At 60.4% G+C, this 26095-nt stretch overlaps 1 protein-coding gene across 26 annotated transcripts in view; it reads right to left on the reverse strand.

The window, feature by feature from the left end:
• The window catches only part of NCOR2 (nuclear receptor corepressor 2), a 234396-nt gene that overhangs the window by 16211 nt on the left and 192090 nt on the right, over positions 1-26095 (reverse strand). For all 26 annotated transcript variants that reach the window (XM_066979209.1, XM_066979208.1, XM_066979204.1 and 23 more), the window contains 13 exons: positions 24645-25209; positions 19441-19561; positions 18328-18568; positions 14254-14409; positions 13612-13751; positions 13430-13535; positions 12653-12757; positions 11643-11746; positions 9146-9296; positions 4643-4795; positions 4168-4254; positions 3438-3715; positions 2365-2728 (listed from right to left, as the gene is read on the reverse strand). In XM_066979209.1, coding sequence (XP_066835310.1) covers positions 2365-2728; positions 3438-3715; positions 4168-4254; positions 4643-4795; positions 9146-9296; positions 11643-11746; positions 12653-12757; positions 13430-13535; positions 13612-13751; positions 14254-14409; positions 18328-18568; positions 19441-19561; positions 24645-25209 — 2571 coding nt within the window. The remainder of the gene's footprint in view (positions 1-2364; positions 2729-3437; positions 3716-4167; positions 4255-4642; positions 4796-9145; positions 9297-11642; positions 11747-12652; positions 12758-13429; positions 13536-13611; positions 13752-14253; positions 14410-18327; positions 18569-19440; positions 19562-24644; positions 25210-26095) is intronic.

Raw genomic sequence — 26095 nt, forward strand, 5'->3', positions numbered from 1 at the left:
CACATTACACCACCGAGACCAAGGTGGCCAAGCCCTGGTCACAGCCAGGAGGAGAACCCTGTCCTAAACCCTCCCGTGTGTGCCCCTCGAGAAATGGAAAGGGGCTCCCACCCTCCACTGTGCCACCCGGACCTCTCCCTTTGACATCCCGCTCTCACCTTCCACCTCCCACGAGCAGAGGAGCAGGACAGGGCACAGGTACAAGGTGCAACGCGCTAGGCTAACACATCTTTGCTACAACGGCACTGTGAGCGCGGTCACGCAAGACCCGTGGCAGCCCTGTGCTACTGGCAGGGCCGTGCATGTCCCCTGGGCATGGCTGTCCGTGCAGCATTTGCACAAGGAGGATGCCAGCACTTTCCTATTCATCCGTCCCACCTCCATACACACCGGGCATCCTGCAGGCTCATCCCGCCCTGCACAGGCACCCCGCGATGGAGCCTCGCTGCCGTGCTCCTTGGTACACCAGCAAGGAAGAGGTTAGGGCTGCTGGGCAGAGCCGGGGACCCCAGAAACTCCCGGGCACGGTGACGAAACAGTTCAGAGGGTTCAAGCACCAGCTGCCCTCTGGAGCTGTCAGCTCTTTCCCAACACACGGAGCGAGGTTGGATCAATGTCAGGGCCTTCCCTTGGCTCTCCCAACCTGCACTGGGCATTGGTGGCACTTCTCGCCCCACCTGGGACAAAGGGCACCAGCTCACGGTGTTCTTAACAGGCCGGGGACAGCAGCTGACAGCCACCCCAAAGCAGCGTGAACACGCTCCTCTTGCACCAAATTGCACAGAAATGAGCCCAGAGCCATTCAGAAAAAGACGCAGCCAGCCTGTCCCTCCCCCTCAGCCAAACACATGCACAAAAGCCCCATCTCTGCAGAGGGACGGGGACACAGACTGTGATGTCTGGCCGAGCCCTGCTGGCCCTGGCTTGGAGGGCAGCGAGCCGTCCCTGCCCGCCTCCGTGCGCCGGATCCGGTCCCGCTGGTGGGGACTTGGAAATAACCACAGCTCCAACACAGGCCGGGCGCATTGCCACGCCTGCCCCTCTCACAAACCTCAGTGTCTTGGTGTGGCCACGAATAAATCAAACCTACTGCAGGGGCTGGAGGAAAATCTAGCCGGCGTGGGAAAGCTCCACTCCAGCTCCGCTCTACGACTCCTTGTAGGACCCCGCTCCTGCAGATCTCCTGCGTCCCCAGACCCCGTGATCTCCAGACAGGCAGAAATCTACTTTGCTGCTGGCGTTTTACAGGAACGCTGATTTTTCCCTTGGGATCCCTCCCCACAGCCTGGGTGCTGCCTCCCCCGCGCCATCCTCACCATATGTGCAAATCTCAGAGCGCCGCAAAGCAGCTGAAGGCTTCCCCAGCAGCACTGACCTAGCTAGAAAAACAGCTAGAAAAGGCTGCGGCAACGGGATCTGCTGACCACGGGGACCCCTGGTGTGCCCAGCCGGCTGTGAGTGACATCGGTGGGTTTTTGGAGAGCTCTGCCCTCTGCAGCCCCATCTCATGGTCCTCTCAGGGGAGCCGCATCCCGGCCCTGGTTTTCGGCAGACTGCAGTGCCTTGTGCCGCACGCCCCCAAATCATGAGACTCTTGGTGTAGGACAAGGGTTTGCAGGTGGGAGATGCAAACCTCCTGAGAGCGCTGCCGCAGAGCTGGAGGAGAGCGGTGCCCCGGGCTGCTGCAGCTCCCCGTAGCTAGCAGGAGAGATGACAAGGTGTCCTAGGGACTGGGTTCTGCACTGCCCACGGGTGTGCCACAACGCCAGAGGACTTTCTGGGCTCTAGATCCGAGTGGGTCTCACCAGATCACCAGACCTGAGCATGTGCCTGGTCCCTGGGAGCCCCGGCTCTGGGGACAGGAGATGACTGGAACCAAGGGGAGCAGGCAGACCCCCCCCCCCCCCCCCAGAACAGGCTGGGGAGGCTGCAGACCCCAGCAGCCAGCCAAACTGCCCGGATCTACCAGCTCAGGAGGATTATGTGTACCTGGCGGTGAGGTGCTCGGGTGCCAAGGTGATGGATAAACACACAAGGCAGGCAAACAAACACCAGATCGGTGAAAAGGGTGAAAATCCCCCTGCCCAGCGCACGGAGCACTGCTCTCCTGACCTCCTTTAGAAACGAGGGTGCCCAGGGACAACTCTGGGGCAGGGAAAAGACTTTGTACACAGCATCAGCTTCACCAAGGTCGCCTTTCAGCCACCCCACTGCAGGCATGCCCCAGCTCCCGTGAGTCAGCCCCAGCTGAGGAGAACAGGAGAGCAGGTTGGACGGGCACCTGCCAGGAACAGGTGGGGCCAGCAGCGACTTCCCGTGCACCTTGCCACAAATCTTAGCATCCAACAAAAGGCTGACAAGTACCTTCATGCTGCCGTGGCGTGGATTCCCTCGTGGAGACCGGAGACCCTCTGTGCAAGTGGCTGCTGAACGCCGTGCTGTGCCCTGCCTGGTGGTCCTCGTAGGCGAGGGCGCTTTGGTGGGCTTTTCCCGGCTCAGGCACAATCACGGGAGCCCCTCTGGCGATCGATCCGCCCGAGTTTGTCACTGGGCTCGGCCTGTTTTTCAGGCTCTCTTCGTAGGCTCTCTCCAGATTCCTTGGGTCTTGTATGACGTCCAGAGAGTGTACAGAGTGAAAAGTCCTCCCGGGACTGCCGATGATGGACCGCACGTCATGCTTTTTGGTACTCGACGAAGAAGAGCCGCTGTCGTACTTCAGCGGGGTACCCTGCAGACACAAGGCATGTGAGATGTCAGAGGGGCACAGAGCAGAAGGGGATGCAGCGACTGCACCCCACCGAGCTTCAACGGGGCTTGTGCTTCCCAGGTCAGTGGGTCGGTACACCAGTGACACCAGTTTACTCGGTGAAATGGCAGCAGCCATCAGCACAGCAGAGATAACAGCACCGAAACGGGCAGGGTGGGGTGCCCGCTCTGCATGTCGTGTTGTGCTACAAGACGAGGATGAGTCACTGCCGAGGGCTGGCTGTGCCCATCACGCCTCGCTCCTACACACGCTGTGAAATGAGGTAGGCCTGCGAGGTGCCATGGGAACCCTCCAAATATTTGCAGCCCGACAGGAGACAGCACGCAATGCTTCGTACTAAATACTGGCCTCGCTGGGTTGACTTTTGCCCGTAAAGCGAGGAGACCAAGGCTATGCACACCCAGCCACAGCTGCCGAGGGCACCAAGTCGCCTCTGGCCTTGAACGTGAGCCAAATGCGGCTACTCCCGTGTGCGTGGACAGAGCACTGCCTTCTTCACATGCCAGGGAGCACGGAGGTTTTGTATTTATCTGCTTGAGGATGGAAAAGGGGAACCCATACCCAAGCAGGGCCTGAATACTGAGCAGTTTGCAACCCTGAAGGCCTCTCTTCTCTCCTGTTGGGAGCAGACCCTGCAAGGGCAGCAGGCTGAGTAGGAGCGAGCCCATACCTGCGTGATGGAGCCTTCCTTCAGAGGCCTCGTCAGGGAGATATCTGGGGTCCGCCTCAGCTCCTCCCGGGGAATCTCATGGATTGACCTTCCCGCTTCTTTCACCGTGGCCACCAGGCCTTCGTGGGCTGGCTTCATTTTCAGGGGAGTAAGGCCCTCGTGAGACCTGACCTTGTAGGCATCAGATAAGTCCCGTGGTGGAGTGTTTTCCCTCTTGAGCTGTTTGGCTTCTCTTCTGAGGTAGTCCTCATGGGCCTCCACGTAGGACCGAGGTATTCCTGCAGCCCCCGAGCAGACAAAGCAGAGGGTGAGTCCCCAGCCACGCACTGGGCTCCCAGTCCCCATGGGGATGCTCAGCACCAGGGGCCTCCAGTTAATGCAGGTAACTCACGGACTGGTACCTGACTGAGCGCACATGCAACTACATCGCTAACCCAGCAGGACCCCCTCCCGTTACCACCAGTTTCTGGACCCGTTTTGTACTACTTTCGGCCTGCCTTCATGCGAGTCACTGGGAATTTTACCCCTGACTCGGTGACACCTTAGGGTGGTAGAAGCTGAGCAAGACTGGCAGTTTGTCTGAGCACAGAGCAGATCCGCAGCTGGACCCCAGCGTGTCCACCTTGTGTTCCTCCTGCTCTAACCTGACGATAAGGACAAGGGGCCACGCGTGTGAGATATTTCCCCGTGTTACTTCTGGCCATGGCCTTGTCCTGCCTGCAGGCATTACCTTGTGTAATTGAGCCGCGGATGTGGTGCTGCTCCTTTAGGTTATGGGGACTGTGTCGGTCTGGAGGGATCGCTCGACCCATGAGACCTAGGAGAGATCCAAGAGGGAAAGCTGGGTTGTGACACAGAAGTTCATTTAAAAAAGGACGCACAGTGACGGTGTTACCAGGGCTCCGGGGAGAAAAAATACCAACAGTTTCTAAATGACTTGATTTCTCTTTTTTAAATGTGCTTCCTTTTTTTGTAGTACTGGAACTGGTTTACAAGGGCAGAAGCCAAAGGCAAACAGGCCAGCCTGTGTCCCTAGTCTTACCATGCCTGTCAGATGCTGCCCTGTTGGGATGTGCCATGGGATCCCAGCTAACCACTGCCAAAACACAGGCGTGGGAAGGCTCATCATGTAGACAGGACACAAGATGGGGCCTCTGCAGGTCACTGCTGACACAGCAGGGGTAAAAGTTTTCCCCCAGACCCACCTTCAATGCTGGCAGACAGCGGATCGCGGGCTGACAAGCCCCGGCTGATCCTCCCCTCCATCATGTCGTAGGTCCGCTTGGTTCCCGTGGTCTCATGTGAAGCTCCTGAGCTCCTGCTGTCTTCTTTGGGACACTGAGAAGCAGCAACCCCACCTGGGGAAAGGAACACCGAGAAGCACCATCAGGAGCACAGAAAGCTGGCACTTGATGCAGGAGGGTGTTTACCACCGTCTGCCTGTGTTACCAAAAGGTCAGATCCCATCTGAGCACCAGCCACCGCTTGGCACTGCAAGAAATGTCGCATGAGGCTGGCTTCCAAGAAATTCAGCTGATGTCTTCTCCCCTCCCTGCCTGCTCAGATTCCAGATCTGTGCCTCCTGCCTGGGTAGGAGCAGCCGCCCTGTCGTGTCCCGCTCCCTCCCGCCCTGCGTGGGCCAGACGTAGGCAGCGGGACAGCTCGGAGCCGGCACAGCCCCGGTGTCAGCAGCTGCAGTTCCACTGAACTCAGCCCTGCGGTGCTGGGGAGGTGTTTTTTTTGTTGTTGTTGTTTTGATTTTTATTAGACACCTACTGTTTGGGATCTTGTCCAGTCTTAATATTTGCTGAGACACTCCCTGGGTGAGAAAAACAGGCAAGAGGGGAGAGGCAAAGCAGAGAAATCCTTTGAAGCAGCAATGAGCACACACAAGAGACGGCGAGAAGTCCCACGGGTCCGAGCCGGAGCGATGGAGCAAGCACCGGCGTGACTGCAGGCCACGGACCACGTCCTCATCCAAACTCGGACCAGATTTTTCTGCAAAGTGGAGCTCGAGCCCTCGCCTCCCTGCTGCGGGCAGCGTCACGCCGTCCCCGAGCGCCGGGCTTGCCAGCGCAGCCCGCCCGTGACCTGGAAAGCCGCTGCCTTGCCTCCGCGCCCGCCCCACCGAACCCATCCGCTGAGCCCAATTTCCTCCATCGGGTGCAGCGAGCTGTGAATCTCACAGGCCGGCTGTGATCCAGCTGAATGCCTCGTGTTTATGTAACGAGCACTGAGCGAGGACGTTGGCTCGGGGAGGGAAACGCCTCTGCCCATTATCTCTGGCCTGGCCGTGCCTGCCAAGGATTGCTGGTGCCCCGCTCCTCCTCTTCATGGGCAGAGAATGTGGTTATACAATTAGGAAAACGGAGGAGAAGTTAAAAACGTTAATTCCATCGCGGACAATTGGGAATAAAAGTTGCCCTTTGAAAAGCCAGTAATTAATAAAATGGGATTATCACAACTTCACACCCACTGTTGCTTTCCGCAATCAGCATCCACTCGATCCAGAAACGGTTTGGGGCTGCGCGCAGGGAAACAAGAGGTGATCGGGCTCTGAGCCTTCACTTCAACGTCATTCAAGGGGAAAAAGCCGGGGGTGATGCTCAGAAAGGAGCCAAGCACCTTGCGGCAGACGAGGGGCGACGCTCCCACACCCTGTCATCAAGGCACATCTGTTGCAGAAGTCCCTGTGCGGAAGGGAACACGGCCCTGGGCACCCTTTGTGCTGCGGGGGAGCAGGGGAGGGCACAAGGGAGGAGAGAGACTAAACAGAAAGCAAAGCACTCCAAAAACACGTCCCTTGCCTTGCAGAAGCCCTCAGCAATCATATGCGGAATGAGAATAACCAATCTAGCACAATTCAGCTCGCACATGCTACAGGATCTCGTCTCATTACAGCTCTTTTATTTTAAGCACCCTCATGACACTAAAGAATTTGCAATTTTTTTTTCTGCTTGCCAAAATTCATAATCACCAACAATTTCATTTTCCTTTTTTTTTTTCCTTCCCTTTTAACTCTTCGGCTTCAGGCTGTGAAGCCTCGCCAGGCTGCACGGGGGAAGGAAAGGCAGCGGGGCTGGCTGGGCTGCCGAAGCAGACGAGATTACTCAGGATGCGATAAATGCTATCGAGCATGGAAAAGGCTGCCGTGGAGGGGAAGGAATTAATTCCTCGTCCGCGTCCCCCACAGGGGGTAGGATGAAAGGTAACAGCTGCAGCCAGGGAGGCTCAGGATGGGCGTCGGGGAGCTCAGCTCCCCTTTAGCAGCAGCCAAGTCCCAAAGCAGAAACTGGGAGGGCGCGATGTCCTCAATCCAGCCTCAAGGGTCTCGTTGATGCTCCCAGCACCTAAAGGATCACCTGCTTGTGGCTCTGCAGACCCACACCTATCCCCGAGAGGGCTGCGACCTCCTATTTTATCAAGTCCTGTCCCTGGGGTGGCCGTGGGAGGCACAGGGGAGTGCATGCAATGGGACCAGCTTTGGGTCCCAGCTCTGCCCGGCGTGGGATCCCCTCTTGGTGCGCAGCTCCAGACCCAGGGGCCGGGGCAGCCCTCGCCACCCAGCAGCCTCCCCCGTCTCCGCCCCGGTGGCACCACGTTTGTGCCCAGCCTCGTTCGACTCCGAGCCCGGGCAGAGGAGATTAAAATAGCTCGTTGCACAAACAAGTCCTGAAACACTTCCTGCGTCCTCGCCGGGACGAGTCCTGCCAAGTGTCCCAAAGGGCGCGCAGACACAAGTCTCCTGCGGTGACACTTCGTATCTGGGCGAGAGTTGACAGCAAACACGGGTGGGTGCGGGATGAGGCGGCTTCCACGCGGCGAGCAGGAGGCAGAGCCCTGTCCCCACAGGTCCCCTCAGCCACCAGCAGGGAGGTGGCACCTCACAAGCCTTCCCCATGGCACGACCCAAATGCCGCGTCACCAGCCCGTGGTGAAACCAGCTCCTGGCCCTGCAGGGCTGCTCCCGGACAACCTCTGCCCCGGGGGGGATGCAGCCCGCAGGCGTGCGAGCACAGCAGCCGATGGAAGCGATACCTGCTGAGGCAGGCGAGCGCCACCAGGATCAGGCTCTGGGCTTTGCGCGTCTCCCTAAGTTTGACTCAGAGGAGAAGTGACGCGTCCCTGCTGGATGGCTGTCGACGTGCCAGGACTCCAGCATCTGGCTGTTTTTACACCGAGCCCTGAGGGATGAGAGGCCCCGGAGGACGAGGGGCTGCGGGGTTGCGGCGCCCGTCACTCGGCTCTTCCCGATGCCAGCCCCGGGCGAGGAGGAGCCAGGCACCGTGCCAGGGGCAGCTGCAGCCCGGCCATGCCTGGCCCAGCGCAGAGCGAGAGGCGAGCACGGAGGAGTCGTTTCCAGCTTCACTGGAGATGAACATCTGCTTATCTCTAATGGAAGCCACCGGGGCTTGCAGTCAGGCTTTTATGGCCAGCGCTGCTATCTGCTGAGCAGGCGCAGAGGTGGCAGGAACAGCTGGTGGCTGCATGCTGATGCCGCTAATGCAGCGAGGCAGCTTCGGCACGTACCGAGGCAGCGTTCCCGTACAGCAGGGGTGCGGGCTGCAGCACAGCTTTCGGGTCTTCCCAGAGCCTCCCGAGAGCATCCCGGTCCTCAGGCTCCTTGCAGCCACTCGCCCACGTCTGCTTTTGGCAGTCCTGCTGCCGCACTGCTCTGCGGCTGGCCGGGGGTCAGGTTGGTTAACAAGTGTCACCGGCTGTGCAGAGGGGTCTCCGGGCTGGTCCTTCATGGCTCTGCACCTCTGGGCAGCTGGGAACAGGCAAATGCATCACCCAGAGAGGCTCCTTGCTGGGTGAGGGAATGGCCTTGCCCCATCCAATAGCTACGGGTGCATTAGAAAACTCACAGGATAACGTAACGCGGTCCTGGTGAGAAATACGGCACCCTGACTCTGTCCCATCCTGGAGCTGGAGGAGCCAGGGGCTGACTCATTCCCGATTTTTAATGCAGTTCAATCCATGTCACATTGCACCAGCGCCGTCCTTCCTGAGACACGGGACAAGAAGCCAGCAGCCGGAGGCACAGGAGCCCCAGCCACAACCCTGCATGCAGACGGCTCCGTGAGCGAGGTCACTTCCATCACAGACAGCTGATCGTGCTCGCCTCCACGGTGCTGCTTCTTCTTCAGCCCTGTGCAGGTCGGGGCTGTCTATCACAGGCCATGCAGGAAAGACACACCAAGTGCCCCATACCAGGCTCCTGATGATCAGGGAGCCACAAGCTCCCCTGTGCCATGGGGAAACTGAGGCACAGTGCTGCACTGCCCCAGTGGTTGCAGTTTCCACGCTTGGAAAGCCGCATGCTGTCCATTCCAAATAAGAAGCCTGATATCACGATAAATCTTTATGCCAAACTACCTGACTTGCCTCCATCCGGTAGGTTCTTTGGGCTCCACCTTGGCCCAAGACCTTGGGGACCCTCTCATGGTGTGGCATGTCGCACGGGCATCCCGCACCGCGTCCCTGTGTGGCAGCAACGCCACCTCTGAGGCAAGATGATGGCACGGGACAAAGGGAAACCCAGGTGCAGGGGGGAGAGGTTGGGATGGGAGAGAAACCATGCTGGAAGTGAACCTGCGAGGTCATCCCATCGCACGTGGTCAGCCTTGCCTCAAATATCTCCCAACACCCGAGCACCGTGGCACAGCCCCCAGCACCTGCCCAAGAGGCAGCGGGTTCCGACTTACCGTCGTAGGACAGCACATGGCCCTTCTTCCCTTCGTAAATGACGTGTCCTTTGGGCAGGGCATCCTCCCTCACTTTCTCTGCTCTGCTGGGGCTGTCTTCTCCGATTATCCTGGTAATGGTTCCTTTGTACAGCACTTCTGCCGGGGTGCCCTTGGAAAGCCACCAAGATCCATATTTAACAGTGTCACAAGCAATTAAGCAAGCAGGCGCGCTCGCACACAGGAACACTCTGTTCCGCCGGGGGAGCCGAGCGGAGGAGAGCGCGCCCGGCCTCCGCTTCCTGACACAGCCAGCAGCGAGAAACCTGCAGCTTAATTATTGATGAGGACAATAACGGCGAGCGGTAAGAAGGTACGTGATCCGGGGAAGGCTGCTGGGAAGAGGTGGGGGTGAGGGCAGCGCGGGGACGGCAGGCACCAGGCTGAAAGGGGCGAGGTGCCGGGGCCAGCCCGGCTCTGGCTGGGTGCTGGTATCGGTGCCGTGCTCCTCACCTTGGGGCAGCCACCACCCTGGGCCTCTAAACCAGCAGCTCTGTTCTTTGCTGTGCGTTTCGGAGCAAGCTACCCGGCTTGTTTCCATCCCACAGGTGTGGGGCAGGGCTGCCAAGCACTGCCTGAGTGCTGGCTTTACCCACAGCCTATTTCCCTGGCCCAGCACCACGAGCTGCGAGGCGTCCCGCCGAGGCAGGGCAGGTGGGGGAGCGATGCCTGCCGCTTGGCTCTCCAACGAAAATCGGCTCCTTACACAAACTCGCATGAGCAGAAACCTCAATTTCCCCAGGGGCGCACATGAACGTGGTTCACAAGCACCTGCCCTCCCCGACTCCCCCCTTCGAAATACCCGGAGCTGGATGTCCTTGAGGATGTCGCTGCTGATTAACGCTGCTCTGCCAACACTGCCTGCTCGGTGCCGAGCAGGAACAGACACCGGGGGATGATGTCCCCCCGCCCACCGCAGGGGACGCACAGCGGTGCTGTCAGAGCCCAGCTCCTGGCTGACACCCCCCCGCTCAGCCTAACCCCACCGACTCCCAGGGCTGATGCCCACAAGAAGCCCCGGGGAGCAAAACCCACCCGTGCTGGTGTTTGGGATTCGGCAGACTCTTTTCCCACCCCACCCTGGAGATGTCTCTGCTCTGTACCAAGCTGTCTGAGGGCCACCGGTCCCCCAAATCCCCCCTACAGCTGCCGGGATGTGCCCGTGTGTGGGATCAAGGCCCCGACTGTTGGTGCTCACGGTACGCCCGGTGCTGGCTCTCCCCGCCCCAGGTAAAGTCGTCTTCCTTCCGCGGACGTGCTCAGAGGGGATTTGAAAGCAAGTGATGACAGATGGCTTCAGAGCAGAGAGCATATATTCAAGATCTGCCTCCTGCACGCTGGATGACTAATCCGAGATCAAATATCAGCCGCGGCACCGGGAGCTGCTGCAGGAGCGGAGGGACGCAGGCTGCCAGGCCAGCCGGTGCCAGGCAGCAGGAGGGATGGGAACGCCAGGAGCAAGGGGCAGCCTGCTCTGGGCTTGGGACCTTAATTCCCCAGCCAAGGGAATCCAGACGGATTAAATAGCTGTACATACAGCATCGTACAAACTGCTCGTCTTTCCGAATTCGGGCACGTGGTGCTCAGGACCCTTCGTGCCCACCCACGGCTTCCCAGAGCTGCTGCAGGGGCACACGAGGGGATGCATTTGCTCCACGGGGTTATTTGCAGTCGTCAGGCATCCACTCCTGGCAGCTGCTGGATGCAGGGCACCTGGCAGGAGAAGCTTTTGCTCTGAGCCAGGATTTAGGTTCAGGTCGCCAGGGCCAAAGGGAACACGGTCACCCTCTTTGAATGATGCAGGCAAAAATCTCAGCACGAGTGGCTTTGAATACCTGAATGACGGCCAGATAAAATCCCCAAGGGAAACAGGTGATTTTTTTTTTTATGCTCTCTGCTCCGTTACCAGATGAGCAATAACTCACACGGCAAAAACTATCGCCCGCTTGCCAGCTGCTCTTCTGAAGATGGATGGTGGAGATTAAGGCCAAAGTATCTTCCTGTTCCACCGAGCCTTTGGGCAGGACCCCCAGCACTGCGCACTCAGCACCGGCAGACCTCATTACCTGACGTGCACCTCGCAGCCTCCTCCTCTCCTCTGCCCAGACAGGGCCTTCCACCCATCTCCTCCTCCTCGCTGCTTGCTTGCCCTGGCAGGATTATTTTCCCAGAGCCATTTAAAGCTGCTTTCGCCTGTGCTCCTGACAGCTACCGAAAGCAAACGGGGAGCTCAGACACGCTGCAACTCTTTGCATCGCTGCTCGCCGAGCTCTGCTCTCCTGCAGCCTTGGCTGCTGGGTCGGGGCTTGTGCCAAGCCGAGCTCAGGCTGTTTGCGAGGGCTCCGTGATGCTGCAGGTGGCTCAGCCCCGTGCTCAGCGCACCCACAAACACCGGCGCCCCAAGCTGCAGTGACCAGCACCCGGGAAAAGCAAAGCCCGACGGAGACAAGGGACTTACGTGCGTGATGGAGCCTCGGTATGTGATGGGCGACTCCGGAGGGGGCCTGGATGTGGGTGTCCCCTTGGTGATGCTCCCTCCTGAGGCAGAGCCGAGGGAAGTACCTGCAGGACACAAACACAGCGAGTTGGAAGCTGGATTTGCTGTTCAGCACAACGTCCGTGGGGCTAAGAGTGCTGACGGCTAAGCCAGCAGGATTCGACCCAACCTCTAGCGAGCTGAGGGAGCCGAGAGGAAGCCCACCAAGAGATGTCAGCGTTAAATCCAGTGCCTTGCACAACTCTTCCCACCCTGTCCCCCTAGGGACCCAGCCCCGGGGCTGGGAGGTGCAAACAATTCTTTTGAAGCTATCACCTCCCTGCTGCCTTTGTGGAGGGGCCAGGCAGATTTATGGGCCTGAGAGAAAGCACAGCCTGCCGCAGCCTCTGCTGATGTGATCGGAGCACATCTCCAGAGAGATGTAGCTCAGGGTGGTGTGAGTTCTGCTGTGTGTTATCTGGCTGGAGCCGATCCACCGCACACCCTGCCTCTGACTGCAGTAAGCCTGGGGACTTCTCAAAGCAGAATTACCTAAATCACTTAAAAACAACGCATCTGTACTTATTCTCTAAAGAAAAATGGGAAGACTAGATTTAAATGAAATGTGCTCCCTGCCCAGCTGCAGCCCCAACAATGAAAACCAGTCAATGGCATTTAACTGGTCCTGCTTTGCTGTCTTGAGCAACAGATTGTGGGGTGCCCTGTGCACACAAAACCCCTGCCAGGACCAAAGCCCATGCCCTGATTCTGGGCTGTGGCTAGAAATGTCTTGGTATCCCGTTGGAGATGCTACACAGACCTATCTGCCACCGCTCTGGTGATCTGACCGGCTGGAGAGAAGGGGCAAAGAGACCCCTCTGGCTGGGCAGAAACCCCAAAATCCACCCAGACCTTCCCAGGGCAGCGTGTGCCTGGTGTAGCAGCGAGCATCCCTCCTGCCCTCCCACGCTGGGGCACGGCCGCACGCTCACCCCGCAGGATGGAGCCCTCTTGGGACGGCTGCATCACCAGACTTTCCGGCTGGCTGGCCTGGCTTCTAGGAGAAAGTTGTTCCTGCTTTACTCCAGGAAAAGGCACTGGAAAACACGAAGCACAGATCAGCGTGGCCTCCGCCAGCCTCCAGCTGGCACCTCCCGTGTCCTGGGCCACCAGGATCACGTCTCAGCCCCGCCTGGCACCAGCTCTTGTACCCGGCAGAGGCAGGGCTGGGGACTGGCTGGACCAACGGCCAGGTCTTTGGTGGGGAGCCGAGGAGGAGGACTTGGAAGCCTCCCTGCAAAACCCACCGCTGGCCAAGAGCCTCCTCCAGCACCGCTGCAAGCAGCTGGAGGGTGCTGCCCAGGAGCAGGCACTGATCCGATCCCTCCTTGTGGGGGTCGCAGCGCAGGGCTGGCACCCACATCCCCCACCCAGACCCGGTCCTTTCCCCAACTCCTCATGATGCTAAGAATTTTTTCCAAATCTGCAGGCTGAACACTTTCCTTGTTCACTTCAGGCCATTTATTCTTTATCCCACCAGCCTGGGGAGTGGCAATATGTTTCCTTCCTTCCATCACAGTATTAGCCACAGGGTATTTGTAGACTGGGAAGTGTCCCTGCCTGAGTCGTCCCTTTCCTATACTGCATATATTTAGCTCCCTGTCTCTGCTCTCCCCAAAGACAACTGCTGTCATCCTCGGATCACATCTGTCCCCTCTGCACTTCCTTGCTGTGCCCTGCGAGACATCCCTCGCCTCCCGATTTCTTACCCAGTTTCTTGGGATCCATTGTCAGTGGCAGGCCCATGGTGATGGAGCCGACGGGGACCTTTGCATGCTCGGAGCTGTAGGGTGTGTGGAGCTGGATGGGCATGCCCTGCGGTGCGAGAGGAGAGGTCAGGGAGCAGCTGCGGGCCCCCGCCAGCCGTCCCCGCCGCTCGCGCCCGACGTACCTGGGAGATGGAGCCCACGGGTCTCTCCAGCACAGGAGGGTGCTTGGTGGAGGAGATGAGGGGAGGAGGGTTGGAGATGCTCGCTAGCCGCTGCAGCCCTGAGCGAGAGCTCTCATGCAGGTTTAGCGGGATGGGGTGTCCTGTGCGAAAAACACAAGGATTAGGGAACTGAGGGACAGTAACGTGCTCTAGGATCCAAGCAGCACAACCGCTTTGGAGAGGACTGGACTAGTTTCAATTATCGCCTCTTCCCTTTTGGTTCTGCATCCAAATTGCGTGCCCTCCAGATAGAGAGGGACAGCAGAGTGAGGGCTAAAACCCTCCTGACTGCACCGAGGGCGGTGCAGGGAACACTCGTGGTGGTCTGTGACGAACCACGTCCCTCATCCTGCCCCGGTCAGGGCTGGGAGACCCGCCTGGCTGCTCTCAGCTGGCCCCACCAGCTGCGAGGGAGGCTGCTCTGTGCTGGAGCAAAGCAAGGGGCTGGCGGGTTTCTGCTGAGCCCTCTCTCCCACCCAAAAAGAAAATAACTGCACTGATTTAAGGGAACAACCCGTGATGCTGGCTGCAACCGCAGCCTCTGTCCTCGGCCGCAGGTCAGGGCAGAGGGGACGTGCCGTGCAGATGGTGGATTGCACTTGCCTGGTGAGTTATACTGGAACAAGTGGGGCTCCGCCTGGGGAGAGGTTTTTATCACATCCCGGGAGTAGGACAGGACAGGGGGCCAGCATGAGGCGGCCGTCGGCTCCGCGCTCAGCTTCTGAGCCTCTGCGATGGAGGAGAAATGCACCGACTTTTCTGCAAGGCAAAAGGAAGACAAACAGCTTGCTCAGCGGCACCCCACGGACAGGCAGACGCGAGAAGGGAAGGCTCAGCGAGCAGCCGAAGCCACGTCCCTTCACGTGGAGGCGAAACAACCTTCCTCCAGGCTCACACTCCTCGGCCGGGGGGGGCAGGATGCTGCCAGCACCCCGCGTCCCCCAGCACGCAGGGACATCCAGCGGGTGCCGCCTCGCTTGTGACAACCCCTGTGGTCTGCTGATGGGCCAGAAATAAAGGCGTCAGCTTGTCGGATGGCAAGGGAACGATGCTCAGAGCCTGAAGTGACCGGCTGTTCTCCCAGCACCTGGGACAAACGCGCTTTGTGAGACCGTCAAAGGCAAATGAAGTTCAAGACGGGCTCGGCGTGACGACTGGATGCCTCCGCTGCACGGCAGCTGGGCGGCAGGCAGGGGAGCTTTCGGAAATGATCTGGCTCAGGTTTTGCTGGATGCCAGGCTGGGTTCGCCCTGCCTATAAAAAGGCTGATTCGAGGCCAAGAAGCGCCTGCTGGCTGAAGAGCCGTGCTGGGGGTGGTTAAAGAGCAGCTCTCTTCTTGACCTGAGAGCCCTGCGGGGTGCTGGGGAAGAGCTTTATCTGCTCCATCCCGAGCGCATCCTCACGGAGGAACGCTTTGCTAAGCAGACAGATGAGACAGCCGTTTTTGAACGGATTAGAGGCAGGTTTGGTAGGATTTGCTTTTAATCGATAACCACTTAATTTTGCACTGCCCTTCTTTGTCAGACCCACCTGCGTAACGCCTGCATTGACCAGAAATTAGAAACTGGGCAGTAAACAATAGCAGTCACAAATGAACCCAGCCTTTAACCATCAATTTTTGATAAAAATAGATGCCTGAATCCTGCTAAGCCTAATAATAGGGCAAGTAGATTATCAGAGGCCCAATTTAATGAGGCTTTACTGCATTATCATTATTAATGCTCAGTGTACTCAGAAGCTGGGAGATTATTCTTGTCCTCTTCGGTGAGACAAGAAATCCATTATCAGCACGCAGAGGTGTCTGGGCACACACACAGCTGCAGCCTGGCGGGGCCAGACCTCGCCTGCAGCATCTTCCCTCCCCGTGAAGATCCCATGCCAGGTCCCAGAGAGGATCCTCCTGGCACAGGGGATCCAGGAGCATCCTCCCCACTGACGGAGGGGCCGTGGCATCCCTTCATTTTTTCCCTTTCAGCTCAGCCCCGCTCAGCTCCCTGGGGGCTGATCCAGCGCACGGCGTGCGGGGCTGAAAGGCGCTGGGATGTCCCAGCTGGAGCTGCTCTCCGGAGCCAAGGCACCACCAGCCAAGGCTCCGCGCCCCCTGGATGGCTCCTGGAGAGCCACGTCCTCCTCCCCGCCCCGCGGGTGCCTCTCCCTCCCCTCCGTGCCTCTGGAGCCTGTGAAATGTGGCCAGTTCTTAATTGCCCCCGCATTAGAGGGCGGCTATAACTCAGCCAGCTTTTGATAAAATAGCACTTACACGGGGAAGAGAGAGTTCCTATTACCGTTTATCAAGCCCCTGGAATCGGAGCGAAGGAGTCAGAGTTTATACGATCCGTCATCCAAATTAATGCTCTTGGCTCCCCGTCTCCTCCGAAGGCCAACTGAAACACGACTAAATCAACACACAACGCACCGCCGGCTTTCCAACCGCCGCGCGATAACCCGAGATATGCCCGACGGCGGCTCGGCACTGGGGGAAGGGATCAGGGATCCGTCTGCCCGACTGCGGGGCTCTGCAGGGCTGCCTGCCCCTGCCCGGCCCCGCGCTCCGCGGCTCGTCCCGCGCTCTGGAGGTACGGCTCTGGCCTGGCCGCCCTCCAAGGCGATACGGACCCAGCCAGGAGCCGCGAGGCAGCCAACGCCTTGGCCAGGATGTGTGCAAGACTGCTTTGAAGCGGATCCAGAACGGTGTGAAGGACGTCGATCCCCCGAGCGGCTGCAGGAGTTCAAGCCCTCTTATCGAGCTGGGCCTCAGCGAGCCGCGGAGGAGGCGGCGGACCTGCTGCGGGGAAGCTGGCCCCTGGCTACGAGGAGCCTCAGGGCTGCTCTGATTGAGGTTTGCCGGCTGGGCTGGACTCTCCCCGTTTAACGAGGCCCCTGTAGACGCGGTGTGGCAGCCCAACGTGTGGGGTGTTGACACTTGTTGCCCCACGGGGAGGCCTTGGAGAGCAGGGGAGGGAAGGGGCGCTCCCCTGGTACACAGACTGCGCTGCCTATCTCGGGGTATCCTGCCACAGAGACAGTGCTGAGCCACCACCTGAGCTCATCGCTGCCCTCAAACAGGGCTTTGGGGGCTTGTTTTCTCCCCTCGAGGCGCCTCTCAGCACTAACCTGCTGGTTTTTACATGGCAGATGCATTCACGCCATGGAACGAGGGCTCCCGAGGGCCCACGTGCGACCCAGGCCCCCAGCGGTACCAGCACACAGGCACAGGGATGCGGTGTTTGGAGATCACCCGAGATGTTTGCTCCGCTCCTAATCCTCGTCACAGCCTGGGCAGCCTACTCCACGCCTCTGTGTGACACAGGGCAGGTGCTGTGCACCTCGCAGGGTAATTACCTTCATTAACACGGAGATCTGGAGCACTGCAGAGGCGGCCCAGAGAAGAAAGCGCTCCGTACTACACACTGCGGTGCGGTGGTGCCGAGCTCCAGGCTCCAGCACTGGCCGTGCCATGCGGCTCACCATGAAGCTGAGCCGTGCAGGACAGATCCCCACAGGATTACGGTGCAGGAGGAGACCAAACCCATTAACCCATTACCCACCACCGGCGGGGAAGGGCTGGAAGGGAGCTGATCTGCCCGGGCAGCAAGCACCAGCGCGGGATCAGCTGAGATGGGACTTCACGGGTGGCAGCACCGTGACTCAGGGGAAACTCCCTTCCTCAAGGTGAGCAGTCACCTTCCTGGCTTACATGCAAAACATTCTGCAGGGCTGATCCACACACGGTGCTATTTGTTGTTTAAGGAAAAAGAAAATCTGGCAAAGAGTCAGCAACCAACTCCTTCTGCAAGCACATCCTCCTGTCCCAAGAGGGACGCGGCTGCTCTGGGGGCTGAACGAGGGCACCAATTTTCCAGCAATGACCACAACCAGCACCTATCTGCCCCATCCATGTGGCCTCATCCCTCCCCACCTCCTTGCACTGCGATCCCAGTGCAGGACCCACTACTGGGGGGCATCGCCCCCACAAAGCCCAGCCTCCCGGCTCCTCTGATGGCACCGCTGGCTATGAGGGGCAGGCACGCCGACGCCGAACTGGAACAGACTGTCACCGAGATTAAAAACACATTTAGAGGATAGTCTCATCAGGACTTCCCGACTCTCCTTAACCTCGATCCCCAGGTGCTCAAGCTAATAACACTTCAGATGCTCTACGGTGGGAAACTTGGGGTTGCTCATTAGGCAGCCAAACCACATCACAGCTATTCCGGGGAGAAGGCACTGGGAATCTTTACAGGAACCTTTGGACTCCAAGTCACAGTATTAGCATTGATTTTAAATGAAATAATGGTCCCTGCTGAGCATTAAAAGCATTCTTTATAAAAAGCCAGCAAGGTAGAAAAGAGCCATTGTACCCAAAGCCCTGGCATGCCTCCAGGCCCCTTTGCTCTCAAGTGAATGGCAGAGACGCTAATAAAGGCAATCTTCACCTCCTCGGCACTCGACACTAGCTCGGTGTTTGCTGTAGGCTCAATGAGACATGATGTACTGTCTAATGAACATGGGAAATTAGCCATGCCTCTCCGGTCCCGCTTCGAGATGCTATTAAAGAGCTTTCAAGGGCTGAAGCAAACGTCCACCTAAGAGGAGGCAAGCTGCTGGCTGCGTGCAGCTGCACGCGGGGCACGCTGTGGCACAGATAAACGCACACCGCCACGCACGCCGCCCTACCTTCCTTGTCGCCAACAGCGGGGCTCCGGCTCTTTCCCCTCGGGCTGCTGCTCGGCTGCTGCTGCTCCTTGTCGGCCTGCTGCTGCTGCTGGGCCTGCGACAGCTTGCTTGGGGGCACGTCCTCGCGGGCAGACTCGTGGGCTTTAGTGATCTGCTGCTGGTAGAGGGCCAGGGCGTGGGGAGGCACCTGAGGCTTCACGCTTCCACTCTGCAATATCCCCTCTGAGAAACCTTCAGAAATCTGCAACAAAACAGTGAGAGCTGGTGAAACTTGCCATGTGCCGTTAACATCCCTCGCAGCCGTGGAGGCAGCAAGGTGTTACGAAGCCCCACAGCCCAACCATCCTGAATGGAGCTCCAAGGCTCACCAGCCACAGGAGGTTAAAAAACCCACAACAAGGAGCACCAGCTCTGTTCTGGTGACACCACCGGAGAGCCTCAGACCTCCCTCGTTTAAAGCCTCTAATCTGCAGTTCAGTGCCCGTAGCTTTTGCAAGCAGTTACATGACAGCAGCCACATCTTTCGCTGGAAGAAGGGAAACTGAAAGAGCACCAGGAACGGGTCTTTCCCGAGTACTTGAAACCCAGCACACACGAGCAGGGATTTTCTCTCCCCACCCCACAAATGCTCCTCCTCTGGCGCTGACCCTGGAGATAAGAGGGTGCTTTTTGTCACAGCCCCAGACAGGAACCATCAGCCTGTTGCGGCTCTCCAGTAGCCTTGAACTGAAAAGGGGAGACCAAGAAGAGCTTCTGGATGAGGAGGAGCATAAATATGTTTTACGTGGTGACTTTAAGCACGAGACCAGGAGAAGCACAGGGCTGGGAGGGTGCACAGTTGCTTTTTAAAGCAAAGGGAGGCAGCAGTCATGTGGCAATGAGGAGCTTTTTCTGTCCAGACCTCCCACTACTTTCTGATAGAAGAGCTCAAAGGACATCCAAACATCGCTGGCAGGCCCTCCGGCAGCTGGGAGCACGCTGCGCACAGAAAGCACCTTGCCTACATGGGGCTCAGCCACCCGCGTGTCGGGCAGGGGGACACGTCCCAGTGCGAGTGTATGTGCAAGGCACGTGCTGCGCCCCCGGCCCCAACCCTCTTTTTGGGGCACTTACGATGGGAGGGATGGCAGCAGCGCGCTGCTTCAGCTGTTTCAGGTCCAGCGGCTTCTGCGGCGAGGAGTTCAGCCTGGCCTCGCTGGCGGTGTTGAGCAGGCTGGGCCGGGGGGACAGCAACCTGAGCACAAAACACACGGTAAGGGGCGATGTCACAGACGAGCTCCACGTCTGATCGCCCCCCCATGCCCCACACCCCCGTGCTTTGTGCTGCTGAGCCAGGGGACATCCCTGTCATCGACGAGGGGCGAGCTGGACCGCTGCTCACGGCTGGGACCCCGGGCTCCTGAGCATGCTGTGCACTTGGGCTGCTAGCTCTGCAACCCGCTGCCTGGTCCCAGACCTGTTCAGGTGGCTACAACCGTTGCAGGGTTCACTGTGAGGCTTGGACAGGGGCTGCTCAGCAGGGAACCCCGCTGCACTGCCCGGAGCACGGGGTGCCTGCAGCCCCGGGGAGGTGCCTGCAGCCCCGGGGAGGTGCCTGCCGCCTCCACCTCGGTGGGCTGCCGGTGCCTCAGCTCCTTTTAGTCATACAAGGGCCCAGGGGACCCGCTCCCCACTACACGACGCAGACCAGCAGCACCAAGCGAGCTGCAGAGCGCTGCCACAGCCGGGGCGGCTTTGCCGTGGGATAACCAGGCCCGGGGAAGGCGGGGAGCGGGACGGGATTTACGTCCTGCTTTCCAGAGACAACAAGTCCCGTGGGACTCAGTGCTCTGAGACGATTATGTCTGCCTCGAGAGGCTCTCAGCTCCCCTTTGCTTTAGCTACTACGCTAATTATTTCTAGCAAACTAGCTGCTGTTGTCCAGGATAAGCCCGAGGGAGAAGCGGAGCCCAGAGTCACAGAGCAGGGCGACCCGTTCAGATTGCATTTGGGCGCCACGCCACCCTCCCCAGCTCACTCAAGCATCACCCAGCACTCGAGATCAGCCCCGCGCTCCTGTTCAAGGACTGTCTGTCTTTTATCAAGGCTCTACAGCCTGGGCAAGTAACCACGCACACGCGGCTGGAGCGCTTGGACCACCTGAAAGGCGAGAGCCTGGGTTCGGATGGGATTTGGTGCTCAGCTTCGTGGCTGCACAACCCCGCGCCCTCTCCGCTGGCTCTTCCCCATGGCTGAGCTGTGGGGCGGACACTCAGAGGATGGCTGTGCCGAGCCCCTTGCAAAGAGCAAGAGCCCCAACGCGCTGCTGTGCTACAAAACCTCTGCCTCTCCTCCTGGGACAGGGTTCTCCCTGCCGCCGAGCGCCACAGCCCTCCTGCGAGGGCACAGACGCAGCCAGGAGGGCGAAGGGGATTTGGGGCATCGCTGGGATCTCTGCCTCCCACCACCCCGCCGCACAGCTCCCAGCTGTAGGGACCAGCCGACGCCTCGTTTCCCTGGGGCGTTACCAGCACCACGCTGCTTTCCCCTTCCCGACTGTTCCACCACGCTGCAAGGCGGGTGGGCATCTCCTGGGTCCCCCCAAAACGGGATGGGAAAGGAGCGAGGCAAAGCCCTCGGGTCAAGCTGTGTCCGTGCTGAGACCCCAGGGCCATGTCGCTCCAGGACATCTTCACTTTCTCTCCCTCCCAGCTCCCATTTGTTGAAGCCAGTTCATCGTTTCTAAGTTTTACAGCGTGACTTGTTTATTTTAGCTGTTGTTTCACTGCTCTCTTCAGACTATAAATTTCAAGGTCATTCCACGCTCACCCTTGGATGAATAAACAAGCGTGGCTGGGCCATGTGCGGGGAATAAATACATCGCTGCGCTGGGGCTGCCCCAGCCCTCGCGGCGCACCGTGCCCTGCATCGGAGCGGGAATGGGACCCACCTCGGGATCTGCCCCAGAAGTGGGAACTGGGATGCGCTGGGGGAACTGGGATGCTCTGGGGGAACCAGGTGAGGGGCAGCTCACCCGAGCTGCTCTCCAGACAATCGCGGCGATGTCCGCCCACGGGACGGCACAGGTGGGGTGAAGCCACACCAGAGGCATGGGGGCAGCACCCCAAGGGCTGCTGAGAAGTGCCCGGGGACGAGGACACCCAGCACTTGCTCTCAGGACAATCGCGCCACGCTGAGCTGCAGCACGTCTGTACTGGGGCTCCCGAACCAGAGACCACTGGGGAGAGCCCACGGTGGCAGCACGCTCTGCAGCCCTGGGCTACGTTCCCAGGCAGTTTGGGCTCTGATTTTACCCACGAGAAGCCGATCTTCAGCCTGGTTTTCTGCAGCCCGGCGAGCTCCATCAGCGGCGGGAGAGGACGGAGCTCTCCCTGCCGCAGGCACAGCTCCGTCGGGTGGATGCTCTGCCCTGAGAGGCACTGGTCGTGTCCGCACACAGCGGGACAGGGGACAAACAACCCCCAGCACCTCTCACTTGGGGGCCCCAAAGCCAACGACCAGTCCCTACGTGTGGGCGATGGCGCTGGGAGGAGCAGCGAGCCCTCTGCAGGGTGTCAGCGTGCCCGGGGTGAGCCTGGGCAGCGGGGAAGGCTTTGGGATGACCAGGGCACCGCATCCTCCCAAATCCTTCAGCTTGCACCACGGGGACCGGTCCGAGCCCAAGGGACTGGTCGAACCGCTGGACAACCCAATGCACCATGACCCCTCCGAGGTGGTCCAAACTCAGTTTCCTGCGCATGCGGTCACTGCATAAAGGGGACAGAGACCGGGGGCAGTCACCAGGTTGCCCGGGAGGCTCAGGGCAGCGTCTCCTTGCCCCGCGCTGCAGACCGGCAGCGGGTAAGTGTGCGCGGCCTCGCACGCGCGTTTCCATCTGGCCTGACCTCCCACTGAACTGCGGTACTGGCAGTGCTCGCGGCAGCCCTCCCAGCACATGCTGCGTGTAACCACGGACACTCAGCTGCCTCCTTCAGCTCTGACGAGCTGAGGCTGTGGCTCCTTCTCCCAGCCCAGCCTTTGCCAGCGCAAACAGGAGGAGGACCCACGGTGGCCAGCGCCTGCCCCTTCCCCGTGGCCGCAGGGACCCTCGAGCCACCCCCATCCCCTTCGGGGAGACGCTGAGGCCACCCCGGAGCTTTCACAAGCTCAGCAGCGCAGGGTGGGCGGGCGAGCATCGCCCACGTGCCCGGTGCCGTCCCAGCCGGGGCGGCTCACGCGGCATCTCGGCAGCCCCGTCCTCTTCGTCGCCTCTGCCCGCGTGCTCGCAGTCACGCGGCGGTGGGGCTGCGGTAGCCGCCCGCGGGCACGCGGCCTCGGCTGGCTGGAGAAGCGAGGAACCAGGGCAGCTGAACTCCCACGGCTTGTTGGAGGGCTGCAGGCACGCACCGGGAGGCATGCCTCTGGTTCTGTGAGACCGCATCGAAAAGGAGCGAACGAGGGAGCGCGCGGCATCCCCGTGCGCACCACGGCGGGTACCAGCTCCCGCAAACTGGTTGCAGGACACGGTGTGGGCCGGCAGGGCCGGCCGCTTCGCCTGGACAAAGCCACGGGGCTGCTCGGGCTGCAGCTTTCCCTGCCCGCAGGCTCTGCTATCACCTGCGCCTTCCCACCGGACTGCTACGAGGAGAGGCCGGGCAGCAGAGGGATGCCCGATTACTGTTTGATATTCCCGGGAACTGGGAACCGTTTGACGGCTGAGATATTTGCACTGACTCAGTGCGGAGCCCGGATGGAAAAGTCGTTCCCAAGAAGAGCTGCTCCTTTGCAGCAGGGAGGCTGGTAAAAGCTGCTGCCGTCCCGTGTTCGGCTGGGTTCGTGTCAAGCAGAGGAGTACAGCCCTGCTGGCCTCGCTCCCCCTCGCAGGGAGGTTTCTCCCAGCTGGGAAGGGGAGGGCGGGGAGGGGTGGTGCTGGACTCCTTCCACGCCAGAGAGGAGCTCCCCAGCCAAGAGGCCCCGGCCGCACCACGGGGCCAGGGCCAGCTGCATCCCCAGCGCCCCCGGCAGCGTCCGCGCTGCTTCCAGCGGGGGGCTGCTCCCCGGGGGCGTGCAGGCAGCACCAGGGACGCTCCTGCACCCTCCTGCGCCGGCAGCACCCACCCACCTGCACTCCCCCACCGCGGTGCCCTCCTGAGAGCAGCGCTCCCGTTACGGGTGGCAGATCACAGAAGCATGACAGCTGCCTGCTGCCTTGTCCTGCCGCTTTCCTTTTGTGTTTTTTTTTTTTCTCTTTCTTTTTTTTTCTTATGCAGCCTGCCTGGCCTCGGAGAACCCGTCTTGCTGCCAACCGCCCCCTGCAAGCCCTCGGGAGGGATGCAGGATGCTGGATGCAGGACGCCAGCCTCCGGTCCCAGCCCAGTGCAGAGGCAGGAGCCTGGAGGGGCTTCCGTGCCCCCGTGCCACGGCCGGGTGGATGCGGGAGGTCCCTCCCGGCCCAGGAGCCAGCGTGGATGGAAGTGGGAGCCACCAGAGAGAATAGCACTACAAAGAGGCGCGTATTTATATATATTCTTTAAAAAACAGGAAACCCTGTCCCGTTTGTGAAGCTCTTGGGTGGGGAGGGCTCTGAGGCTGTGGTGGGAAGAGACGGGAGGGGAACAGGACGTTTCCCCTCCGAAGAGGCCGATGTTTCCCCTCCCTGTCCCAAGAGCCACCCGTGGAGGGTCGCAGACCCCCTCGGCCACCGGCCAGGGTGGCTGCGGGGCTCGGGGCCGCAGCGGCTCAGGTGAAGCCCCGGTGGTGTTTCCGCAGGAAAGCTCGCACATCCCTCACCGTCCTGCCCCCTTTATGGCCAGGGCGGATATTTCACCCTCGCGGATCCCAGCAGCATCTCCGCCAAGGCAGCAGCTCGCCCCCTCTCTGCGCTGGGAACACGTCCCCGAAGTGACTGCTCCCCTGCCAGCGCCGACTCAGACAGAAAAACCGTTCCCAGCCCCGGATGCAGGCAGCCCAGTCTACGCCTCTGCATAACTCAGCTGTCCCCAAGGGCACGTCCGGCTCCATTGCATCACCCCGCAGGGCTGCGAGCAGCAGACTCAGCGGTTCTGCACCCAACACCTGTCTGCGGCCATTGCCCAGCAGCACCCCCGCGTTGGGACATCGCGCTGCCCGCGGGGTCACGGACCCTTCGCAAGCGATGGCCAAAGGGCCGCGGCCACGCGGGGACACAGCCGGGCATGTCCCTTTGCCTGGGGAGCACCTCAGTGGTGACGTTCCTAAAAAAAGAGCTCAGGAGAGAGCACGTGGGCACTGCCGCACGCAGCAGACGCCTCGCCTGGCCCTGGGGCCACGCAGTGCCCCACCTCTCCCCCCAGCCCTACCTGCTCTTGTCCACGGCGTCCTGTTCGTCCATCTCATCGGCGCTGCAGGTCGCGCTGGAGTCGCTGTCGGGGTTCACCCCGGCACCTTTGCTGCCTTTATGGCTCTCCTTCTTCTCGGCCTTGGGCGTCCCCTCCGCCCCCGCCGCCCCTCCGCCGCCAGCGCCGCTTTCCGCCTTCTTGTCATTCCCCTTGTCCTTCTCCTGGCCGTCCTCGCCCTCCTCCTTCTTCACCTCGCTCTTGCAGGGCTCCTCGCTCGCCTTCTCCTCCGGCTCCTCCGTTTTCACCACGTCCACCACCAGCTCCTCTTGGGCCTTCTCCTCGCCGCCGGGCGCCTCGGGAGCCGCCTCCGCAGGGGGGCTGGCGGCGGGCGCGGGGTTGGTGGCGGGGGCCGCGGGAGCGGCGGCAGCGTCGGGGGGCGTGGGGGCCTCTTCCAACTTGACTGCCGGTTCTGCGCCGGAGTCACCTCCCGGCCCGGGTGGTGCCTTGGCCCCGCTTTCGCCTCCCTCTTTGGCTTCGGGCCTCGGCGAGGGAATGCTCTCAGTGTCGGAGCTGTTATTTACTGCAGCTGAGAAAAGGGAAGAAATAAAAATAAGGATCGGGCTGAGATTCTCACTTCCCATACCGCTGCCTCCGCCCCCTCCCATGGGAGGAGAACGCCCTCGTTGCTCCGAGGGGGAGACGATCCCGGGGCTCGCGGCGCGGGGCTGGGATGCCCCGGAGATGCGCCGGGGGTCTCCCGGCTTGCCCAGCTCAGCATCTGCTGCGGCTGCCGCAAACCCCCACCCGAAGCCGAAACCACGCTCCCAGCAACTGGGAAGGAGGGTTTTGATGGAAAACCCTGCTGCTCGCTCCTGGCCTCCCTCACCCATAGCTCTGGAGCTCGGTTTTGCTCTGCCGGGCCCGGGAGCTGTGCGGCTCGCTGCCCGCCCGCTGGCACGGCGCGGCCGCCGCCTTACGTCCCGCGTGTCCCTGGCGCTGCCACCCCCAGGGCAGCTGGGGACCATCCCAAAACGCTGCGCCTGTTTGTTGTTGTTTGAGCCGCCAGAGGCGAAAGAAAGGAGGTCAGGGTCGGTGAGAGCAAAGCTCTGCCAGTGCTGCAGGACAGGTTAATTATTAAATGTAAAGGATCGTTCCTCAGATCTGCTCATGGCTTGAAACGGGCCAGGAAGGCCAGAGAGATGGAGGTGCTGCGGGAAGAGGGGGCCTGCAGCTGGAAGGGGATCGCTCCCTCCTGGCCTCCCTTGTACAAAGGAAGGCAGCGAGGGCCAGGCGACCGCACAACGCCCCCAACACGCCTCGGCACGGCCCCTTGGGGCACAGCCCTTGTGCTCCTGTCCAAAAGAGCTCCTTCCCAGGTGCCCCTTTACCTGCCTCTCTCCACAGCAGCCCATTTTGCTTCAGACGCCAGCAAAATGGGGGACACAAAGATGTGGCTGTCCCAGGAGCCACGC

Source organism: Anser cygnoides, chromosome 17 (assembly GCF_040182565.1).
Source record: "Anser cygnoides isolate HZ-2024a breed goose chromosome 17, Taihu_goose_T2T_genome, whole genome shotgun sequence".
NCBI classification, from domain to species: domain Eukaryota; kingdom Metazoa; phylum Chordata; class Aves; order Anseriformes; family Anatidae; genus Anser; species Anser cygnoides.